The sequence below is a fragment of the Oncorhynchus mykiss genome, chromosome 9, assembly GCF_057628025.1.
Source record: "Oncorhynchus mykiss isolate SJ-2025 chromosome 9, ASM5762802v1, whole genome shotgun sequence".
In the NCBI taxonomy this organism is placed as follows: domain Eukaryota; kingdom Metazoa; phylum Chordata; class Actinopteri; order Salmoniformes; family Salmonidae; genus Oncorhynchus; species Oncorhynchus mykiss.
Window position 1 is genome coordinate 48524576 of NC_143030.1, and position 10947 is coordinate 48535522.

At 40.4% G+C, this 10947-nt stretch overlaps 1 protein-coding gene across 1 annotated transcript; it reads right to left on the minus strand.

Annotated features, from left to right (window-relative positions):
* Window positions 1-342: 342 nt before the first annotated feature.
* hes3 (hes family bHLH transcription factor 3) lies at window positions 343-1594 on the minus strand. The gene is made up of 4 exons (XM_021614419.3): window positions 1489-1594; window positions 1256-1351; window positions 1087-1168; window positions 343-908 (listed from the first exon to the last, which is right to left on the minus strand). Exons 1-4 carry the CDS (start codon window positions 1540-1542, stop codon window positions 394-396), a joined length of 747 nt encoding a protein of 248 aa, XP_021470094.3. The 5' UTR covers window positions 1543-1594; the 3' UTR covers window positions 343-393.
* Window positions 1595-10947: the final 9353 nt, after the last annotated feature.

Below are 10947 nucleotides of genomic sequence, written 5' to 3' on the forward strand. Positions count from 1 at the left end.
TGAAGCCAGCTAAGGTCATGGCTGCTTCAGAGACTGAAGCTAAATACTTAGATGATGAGGAATGGCCTACTTGGCTTGCAAGATGAGTTTAGGTGAATAAATGCATTGTTACTATTGCATTTTATTCTGTATTGTACAAATTGGTTACAGAATGACTTATTACTTTCGTAAAGAAATGTGTGTGTGAGTTTCCCATCCATCCACTTGCCCAGTCCACTACCAAATAAGACGACAAAAGGCTTATTTAGTTCTTTCGGTTCTTTGATTTTATTGATACAATTTTTTTTTTTTTATCTGTACAATAGTAAAAACAGTATTTAGAAAATACAAATCTACACCGTGCAAATACTACACAAAGTATTTATCAGTTCAAATAAATCTCTATTCAACATGCTACCAAGGACGCCAAACATTGTGCATGGTAACTGCATGGCTGTGTTGACCATTTGAGAGACACTTGTTTCTGTAGCATGAGCTGAGACTGTTATTTAGTTTAATCTTATTTGTGGATACGATGACTTGACTGGTCCCTGCGGAGAGTTTAGTAGGTTTGGATTCGGACACGTGCACCGTGGCGCTGTAAGGTTCGAGCGCCCTGATGCACCGGGCGAGGGGCACTGTGGTCGGTGCCTTGCTCACTTCGTGCCCAACTATCGAAGGAAGATGTCTTTGCATCGGGCAGCACACAACAGTTTCGGGCAGCACATGTTTTGCTACCGTGTCGCTGTCCGCGGTGCTGGAGTTCTGAGCCTGTCCTCCGGCGCAGTGCAGGCTGCTTGAAATGTGCGTCAGCATGGTCAAACGACTGCTGCTCCCACTCGAGTTGTCTGCCAAGTACTGGTTCACGCCTGCTAGGCAGCTCCTGAAGCCAGCTTGGTATTCAGCATACTCGGAGTTCTTGGAAAATCCTGTAGAAAATGAGAGGAACATTTTGAGTAAATATGGCACCATGCGTAAAACCCAGCCTGGCGAAAATGTTACTTGACAGTAGATCGAATAATTGCTGGTAGAAGCTAATAGTGATAGGCCAGCCTATCGAGGCAAGGCCTAGAACGAGATAACAAATAGTTGTGATGGATAACGCACCACTCTGGATCTTCTGAAGATTTCTCAGATGCTTTACAGTTAGTTCCAAGATGTCCGCTTTCTCGAGTTTGCGTTTTCGAATCTGAAAAGGAGCATACATTTAGCCACTAAGCACTAAAGCACGATTGGTTTGTATCAATTGACCTAATAGATTCGAAGTATTACTTACATTGCTGGTGTAATAATTCTCCAGCAGAGATTTTAACTGGTCCAAACATTTATTTATGCGCGCTCGTCTTTTCTTCTCCATCAATGGTTTGGATACCTTAAAAAAAGAAAGAATGAATGCATTAACAAACAATCCATCAGTTACTTTAAAATATTCGTTTTTGACATTCATTTGTTTGAAAGCTATTATTACTTGCCAATAAAGCATGCATGTAGGTAACATAGGTTACACACCTTTTTCCCGTTTATGATTTTGGTCTTGATTACACAATCGGATGTCGACACCATTCTGAAGGTAGTTTCTGGTTTGCTAACAGATGTTGTTGACCTACTGCCTGAACTGTTCCTGGCGCACGAGTGAAGGAATTCTGCCTCCGGGGCCGATTTATAACGTCCCCCACTTAACATCTCAATGCAACAAATGCCCTGTGGGTCGCGCGCGCCGAGATGAGCGCTGCTTTGACAGCCCCAAATAACCAATCAGCCAAGAGCTCTCAACGAATAATCTATTGAACGCGTATCATCTCCAAAGGCGGCATATCTTGGATCTCTAACAGCGTAAATATCTAATATCTAAATCTTAATATATTATTATAACGTTATGTTATTTGTGGAAAGAAGCACAGTCATTGCGAAAATTACATTGTCTCCAAAAAACAACTAGCATCTATAGGCGTTTAACTATATCAACACATTTAATGAATTGATGAAATAAAGGTATATTATAGCCTACCATATCTGGAACATAGATTTTTTTTTTTTTTTTTTTTTTTACATTTGAGGGAAAGTAGGTTTCAATGCTTGCCTTTTTATTTTAGCTATTTTCATAGCCTTCAATTAGTGTGTGGTGAGCTAATGTCAATGTTCTGTCAACTAAATTATAAAAAATTACTACATGTTCATTGAAATTTGATGCAATTTCCATAGGCTAAATGTAAACGCCAATAGACATATCAGTAGGCTTCAACATTCAACGTGTGAGGTGAGATTTTACAGAAAAGCGTAGAAAATCACCCCATAATGTGTTGATGTTAATTGTGTTTTGCTCGGTTTGGGGACTCATACCAGGTCTTGCTATTGATTCTTTTATATCGGAGTTTCACGCCAATGAGGTTAAAGGCAGTACCGTGGAAATTCTCTCCATGTCTCCACAACATTTCGATTTTCTGGTGATACAAGAATCTGAGACACCTGTTGCAAAAACCTATGGTCACACACTAAATCGTCTTGCGACCATAAAGCATATCTAGGCCTATCTCAACGATATCCACCATTACATTATACAGAAGTGAATATGTGAATATGTGTTCCCTATGTTTTTGTTTTATTCAGAAATAATGCATTGCCACTTTTGTCTTCGCAGGCACCGAGGAGAATCGGTGGGCCGCCCCCTGTCTTGAGGCCCTTGCCTCCAGATTCTTCACACAGCGCCCTCAAAAGGCACAACCCTTGGGAAAGTCATGCCAGCTGAACCGCCTGAACTAGCCCACCTGCACTGCTTTGCGCATCACAGACATGGACAATATACGGAGACCTTCTGGAGAATCGGGGACTTTTCCTTGAAGTACAGCCAACCCTGAATAAATATACATTATAGCCACAACATTAGACACTTTCTATCTTCAGCTTTTTTGTTCTTCTAAAAATCTAAACGTTTTAAATTCTTGTGACGTTAAATAAAGTGGCAGCGGAAGTATCGTGGAAGTAGGCCATATATTATGTAGCCTATAATTGTGGTGTAAATGATTGATAACAGCCGAAGTGAAAAATCGAATGTGAAACGGGACCATGCCATTTGTTGGACACGCGACATGCTCAATGGAGATTCTATAGACTACTTTCAAAGTTGCTTAAATCCTCTCAAGTTTGATTCCAGACACAATAGATGTGTTCAGATGACAATAAGCGCGCGGGAACAAATGGCGGGGAAAGGGAGAGGGTTTGGGCATTAACATCTCAGTGTATTCAGTTCAGGGACAAGGCGCCCCTGAAAAGAAGGCAGTATATATGCCTACTGAGAGGCCATGGATCTTTTCTTCTGTCCGTTTTGTGTCCACAAAAAGTGGGCCGTATCAAAGATTTCTCTCACTTTCAAACACAAAACCACATTGTCCCGTAGTCTTTGAAAGGGAGTTGTTAAAGAGAGTTGAGAAAGGCAGTGGATTAAAGATAGGCCTTGCTAGGCTTGTGTCAGGGAATATTTCCTGGACAGTTTTTTCAGGAAAAGCATGTTTTATTAGAACAGTAAGTAGCCTAATAGCCTAATAAGGCCTACGCATAGGCCTATATACTTTCCACAGTGGTATAATTTTCATGAATTTACTCAAAAAAAGTTAAGTAATCTTAATTGTGGTGTTTAAAATGCAATGTAGCCCGCAGTTGGCCTGTATAATAGCTTGCATAATGAATAGGTTACACATGGACAATGCACAAATATTAATGAGCCTCGCAGACTAATTTGTATGTTTAATAACTCCAATCGAACATGCAATAAGCCGAAAATAACGAATGGAAAACAACAACCTATAAGCCTATGTTGTATTAATCATTGAACTCAATATTTACTGATACTCGATATTTACTGTTTTGAATCAAGATGATTACATATCATGGTCAAAAGAAAAAAATATAGCCTATATTTATAAAGCTATGCCTATGTCTACAAATTGTACCTTAAAGGCCATATACAGTGCATTCGGAAAGTATTCAGACCCCTTGACTTTTTCCTAATTTTGTTACGTTACACCCTTATTTCAAAATGTATCACATTTTTGTTTCCCTCAATCTACACACAATACCCCATAATGACAAAGAGAAAACAGATTTTAAGAAATTGTAACAAATGTATTAAAACAATTAAAACAGAAATAGCTTATTTACATAAGTATTGAGAACCTTTGCTATGAGACTCGAAATTGAGCTCAGGTGCATCCTGTTTACATTGATCATCCTTGAGATGTTTCTACAACTTGATTTGAGTCCACCTGTGGTAAATTAAATTGATTGGACATGATTTGGAAAGGCACACACATGTTTATATAAGGTCCCACAGTTGACAGTACATGTCAGAGCAAAAACCAAGCCATGAGGTCGAAGGAATTGTCCGTAGAGCTCCGAGACAGGACTGCGTCGAGGCACAGATCTGGGAAGAATGCCCAAACATTTCTGCAGCATTGAAGGTCCCCAAGAACACAGTGGACTCCATCATTCTCAAATGGAATACGTTTGGAATCACCACGGCTCTTCCTAGAGCTGGCCACCTGACCAAACTGAGGAATCGGGGAGAAGAGCCTTGGTAAGCGAGGTGACCAAGAACCCGATGGACAGTGCTCCAGAGTTTCTCTGTGGAGATGGGAGAACCTTCCAGAAGGACAACCATCTCTGCAGCAGTCCACTAATCAGGCCTTTATGGTAGAGTTGCCAAACAGAAGCCACTCCTCAGTAAAAGGCTCATGACAGCCCACTTGGAGTTTGCCAAAAGGCACTGAAATGACTCTAAGACCATGGAAAACAAAGATTCCCTGGTCTGATGAACCCAAGATTGAACTCTTTGGCATGAATGCCAAGCATCACATCTGGAGGAAACCTGGCACCATCCCTACGGTGAAGCAAGGTGGTGGCAGCATCATGTTGTGGGGATGTTTTTCAGTGGAAGGGACTGGGAGACTAGTCAGGATCAAGGGAAAGATGAACAGAGAAAAGTACAGAGAGATCCTGCTCCAGAGCTCTCAGGACCTCAGACTGGGGCAAATGTTTACCTTCCAACAGGACAACGACCCTAAGCACACAGCCAAGACAACGCAGGAGTGGCTTCTGGACAAGTCTCTGAATGTCCTTGAGTGGCCCAGCCAGAGCCCGGATTTGAACCCGATTGAACATCTTTGGAGAGACCTGAAAATAGCTGTGCAGCGATAGATCTTGAGAGGTTCTGCAGATAAGAAGGTGAGAAACTCCCCAAATACAGGTGTGCCAAACTTGTAGCGTCATACGAGGCCCTAATCGCTGCTAAAGGTGCTTCAACAAAGTACTGAATAAAGGGTCTGAATACTTATGTAAATGTGGTATTTCAGTATTTCTATTTTTCATACATTTGCAAAAATGTCTAAAAACCTGTTTTTGCTTTGTCATAAGTGTGTAGATTGGTGAGAAGAAAATAACTGTTAAATCCATTCCAGAATGAGGCTGTACAAAATGTGGAAAAATTCAAGGGGTCTGAATACTTTCCGGATGTACTGTATGCTGTTCAAATTGCGTAAAATGTGCCGAAAAATTGGTGCCGCAATTTCGATGCTATGTTTTCAAGTGATAATGCAAAAATTGGTGCCGCAATTTCGATGCTATGTTTTCAAGTGATAATGCAACGTTTAATCAGTATGAAATCTGACCGCTCTGCTTTGGTGTATGAAGGCTGGTTCTCATCCTTTGTTCTGGTCTCTGCATTATGTCGTCGCTTTCACGCTCTGAGTTAACATGCACCGTGTAAAACCTGATTTCAGCATGGCAACTTGGCAACATGGCAAACTTTGTTCTTTTTTGTTGTTGTTGCAAGCGCACACTGGAATGATTTCACGTTAATTACGCGGTGTGTTATATCAGTTATCACTGGTTATAGGCGAGTTCAGAATATGGAGGCTACTCAGAATATAATATAATTAATATAATGTTAAACGAATTGAATGATTTACAATTCACAAAAGTTCGAGATTTGTTTTCCTGCATGGGCTTTAAAAATGTATTTAACTGGGTTATACCGTCACTCCCTTTCTTGCAGCTCTCAAAAGAATTGGTTACCTCTCCATGATAATAGCTCAACGAGCGACTTGTGTCCAAAATGGGCATGATAATGACGTACCATTAAATAACAAGTTAAGTGTATGTTTATAAAAGGACCTCAGACTTTTTCCCTCCACTTTCACTTTTCTCCCTCGAGTAACTCATTAACCACGACAGTCTATTGTCATGTATGCCTGCCAGGGGGACCTGACAAAGAGTGCTGTAATAATTGGAGTATTCGAGAACTTGTTAACAACAATTAGTGAAGCAATTATACAATTACCTGCAATAAACGGTTTTTCTCCAGAGGAAAACTCGCCACCATTTGCAAGAGAATGGCTATACATTACACAGCAAAGTTCAGGTAAATCGAATGGAGATGACTTTTGGCAAAGTAGACATGTATAGCGTGAATTGCCACATGCATATTCCAGCATTGTATTAGGCTCAGCCATCGGATCATATACATGTTGGCTTTTAAAATGTTTCACAATGCATCTAATAACCTACACTCTTAAAAGAAAAGTTATATATAGAACCAAAAAGGGTTATATCGCTTGCTTCATATTGGCACCCCTAAAAGTTCAATATAGAACCCTAATGAACCCCCTTTAAAAAAAAATGAACATATGGGTTCTATTTAGAATATTTAGGGCTGCCATATATGAAGCAAGCTATATAACCATTTTATAACCTTTTTTTCTGAGTGTAGCCTACAATAAATTGCCAAAATTAAGTTGCCAAACATAAAGCTTTTGGGCAAGAAAAAAACGGTAGACTTATTTAAAGATGTGAAGGCAATTTCACACATAGAAACTGCAACGGGTCTCTGAGAGCGAAGCAAATCGAGGAACCGCCTCTTAACTATTCAGGGATCTGACGCAAACTGGAGGATGCAAAACCTTTATTATGGGCCTACACTTGGGGAGTTCGAAACGAAATCACTCAGGTGCTGACGCTGGTGAACTGTTTATATCGAATCATCTCCATCCTTCGAAATTGCGGAAGGGGGATAAATAAAAGCCACGCGACGGGCCTGTTGGCGAAGCTCTGATCAAACATCAAATATCATGAATTTCTATAGACTGGTCTCCAGGTTATTTAAGGGTCTTTACTTTGGTTAAGGCGCACAATAGGTTGTGTTTGGCTATTTGCACCGGGGTTACCGTCTGAATAGAACAGAGGTCCACATTAACATCGCTTAGGGTTTTCTCAAGGGCCGAAATGAACTAGTGGAAAGTAACTTTATAACTCGCAGAGGATGAACCCTTTGTCAAGCGCTCCACTGAAAGACACAAGCACCTAACAAAAGAGAGACGTCATTGTTAAACACTATGGCTCATGGGTATTGATGCGCCTTGAATTGCTAAACATCTGCCATTTACTTTGCAACCACTTCAACCGATTTGAATACGAATAAAGTGTCTGTGCTTCTTAGTAGTCTGCACTATCTTTGCCCGTGCGTAAAACAACAGAGTGGCCAAGCGTATGAGCGGATTAGAAATCGAAACTTTTGAGCTAGGCCTAAACATATGGCTCCCCTATGGCATCGAAAAAGAACTAACTGCTAAAAAATGTTTTATTGGAAACTGACTGAGAAAAGAAGGATATGATCCAAAAGTCAAATAATAGGAATCCTTGATATCAGGCCTGGTTGTCAAAACGTTATTCGTTTCTTATTTATCTGCTCACAAAAAGAGACACTAAACGTTACTTGCGCTATTAGTTAAGCCTGCATGAGACTATTCAATGAATATGAATCCAGTTTCACTCTTTCTTTTTAAACCTGAAATTAGAACTTTATTTCTGTAAAAAAAAAAAATTGTGCGTCTTTACGCAGTTGGTCCATCAATAGGCCTGCGCTTAATGACCAAACTAGAGAGATAGAGAGAGCGAGAAAGTATCACTAGCAACAAACAACTGTATGTATATTAGGCCTAGTCAATCTTAAATTCTAATAATTTTGTAGCCTACTCACTTTGTTAATAATCAAACCAAATTGCGCTTCAATGTATTACGGACAGAGTTTATGATAGAGTTCTCGACTCAATCAAAAAGGCATAGGCTATATTCTGTAGTCTACTGCTATATTCTGTAGTTACCCATTTGTTTTTCTTTAATGACTAGTCATATGAGAAACAAGGGGTTGTGGCATACGATGTGGCATGTAAAAAGCATAAGAAACAGACAACTCTGACAACGCATTTGTCTACTTGCGCACGACAGTTATTCCAAACACAATAGACCAACTGTATAGTTATAATTTCTTACTGAAATCGAGTCCAAATACTGTAAGTCTACATAAACATTTAGGAAATAGCCCGGCTACACAGCTGGTGGGTGAATCAAAGAAAGACGTTCTTGTGACCCGTTTTCTGCAGCAGGTTTTCCCAGGGTTCGTCCTTTATATGGCAAAAGTGGAAAATCGGAGTGTACAACTGAAAAGCCAGGGGGCGTTCCTCCAATTTTCCTCGCTCCATATTTTGCAGGGCAGAGAAATATGCATTCTCTCCCTCACTATCAGCAAGTAACATGGTTGCTGATGCCGTTGGTAGACAGCCAAATAAACCATTGGATAGGCTATACCAGATCTAAATGCATGACATTTTTACATGCAATATATTGTAATATTAGCTAAATGTTTCCAATAGCCATTAGCCAATTAATTGAGATAATAGTTATATTTTTATTATCATCAACTTTTTCCATAGAGAAAAGTCCTGCTTTTTTAACAAACGTGTATATGCTAAAATGGATATGCACGCTGTTTGAAATATCCAAATAATATAACTTAATCGACGTGTGTGGCGTGTATCGTGCATCTACCCTAAAATTGGTATGAAATCGTCAATTTGTTGGTGTCAGCGTTCAGCTGGCCAGGCGCGCCATATGCCATGCTTAGTGGCACTATTTACCGATTCGTTCCTACTTTCACGGTCCATCCTCCTCTTCTTCTTGCCAGAGAATTGAATGACAACAACAAAATAGCAATTTACCCTCTGAAATGGTCCCATACCCCCAAGGTACGAGTCCTTTCCGTTTCCATCAGGGGCATTATCCTTACTTTTTTTTTTACAGCGCAAAAATTTAAGAGCTAAATATGTGAGAATGTGTGTGTGTGTGTGCAAAAGTCTGTCAAAGGTTACAATTCAGATTAAAATAACAAATATAGGCTAAAGTTTAATTCGTCTGTGAGACTTTAATTCGGCTGTAGAACATATCATCCTCTTTCTACGTTTCTGAATATTGCAAAAGTAGGTACAAAACTGTTGTAGCATCCTTGGTAGAATATACACTATATATACCAAAGTATGTGGATGCACCTTCAAATGAGTGGATTCGGGCTATTTCAGCAACACCACGTTGCTGACAGGTGTATAAAATCGAGCACATAGCCATGCAATCTCCATAGACAAACATTGGCAGTAGAATGGCCTTACTGAAGAGCTCAGTGACTTTCAAAGTGGCACCATCATGGGATGCCTCCTTTCCAACATGTCAGTTTGTCAGTTCTCTGCCCTGCTAGAGCTACCTCAGTCAACTGTAAGTGTTATTATTGTGAAGTGGAAACATCTAGGAGCAACAATGGCTTTGCCGCAAAGTGATAGGCCACACAAGCTCATAGAACAGGACCGATGAGTGCTGACGTGCTTAGCACTACTGAGTTCCAAACTGCCTCTGGAAGCAACGTCAGCACAAGAACTGTTAGTTGGGGAGCTTCATGAAATGGGTTTCCATCGCCAAGCAGTCGCACACAAGCTTAAGATCACCATACCCAATGCCAAGTGTCAGCTGGAGTGATTTAAAGTTTGCCACACATTCTCTGGAGTGATGAATCGCGCTTCACCATCTGGCAGTAGGGCGGACAAATCTGGGTTTGGAGGATGCCAGGAGAACGCTACCTGCTCGAATGCATAGTGTCCACTGTAAAGTTTGGTGGAGGAGGAATAACGGTCTGGGGCTGTTTTTCATGGTTCGGACGAGGCCCCTTAGTCCCAGTGAAGAGAAATCTTAATGCTATAGCATACAATGACATTCCAGTCAATTCAGTACTTACAAGTTTGTGGCAACAGTTTGGGGAAGGCCCTTTCTTGTTTCAGAATGACAATGCCCACGTGCACAAAGCGAGGTCCACACAGAAATAGTTTGTTGAGATCAGTGTGGAAGAACTAGACTGGCTTGCACAAAGCCCTGACCTCAACAAACACCTTTGGGATGAATTGGAACACCGACTGTTAGCCAGGCCTAATCTCCCGACATCAGTGCCCAACCTCACTAATGCTTGTGGCTGAATGTAAGAAAGTCTCCGCAGCAGTGTTCCAACATTTAGTGGAAAGCCTTCCCAGAAGAGTGGAGGCTATTATTGCAGCAAAGGGGGGACCAACTCCATATTAATGCCTATGATTTTAGAAGGAGATGTTGGACAAGCAGGTGTCCACATACTTTTGGTAATGTAGTGTAATTGACCAATTTCAATAATGTGCAAAAAACACAAAATTAAATACTGAGTTTTCTAAAAAAATATTAAACTATTATTTTACCAGGTAAGTTGACTGATAACACATTCTCATTTACAGCAACGACCTGGGGAATAGTTACAGGGGAGAGAAGGGGGGATGAATGAGCCAATTGTAATTTTAACTTAGTGCGTTAATATAAATTAGTGATCTAAAACAATAGTTCTAGAAGTTTAGCCACAAATAATTAGACTTTGTTTTACAAATCTAATGTTCATAAAAATGTAATAAAACATGATAATGGAAAAGCAACCACCTCTTAGAATAGTTTCATCACCTAAAAAATACACATTTTACCCATGAAAGGAGCTAGGGTCAGAAGACTGCTGCCAGATGTCTTTGGGAGTGACTGGAGGATACAGAAGAGCACAGGCCCACCCATTTTATTTAGTGTCAAGGTCTA

Bases quoted from the DNA above. Each gene is read 5' to 3' on its own strand.
- hes3 (XM_021614419.3), bottom strand. From the start codon at position 1,542: ATGGTGTCGACATCCGATTGTGTAATCAAGACCAAAATCATAAACGGG. The intron at 1,352-1,488 runs GTGTGTAACCTA...TCTTTTTTTAAG, and splicing joins AAATCATAAACGGGAAAAAG to GTATCCAAACCATTGATGGA. The intron at 909-1,086 runs GTGCGTTATCCA...CATTTTCTACAG, and splicing joins TCTTCAGAAGATCCAGAGTG to GATTTTCCAAGAACTCCGAG.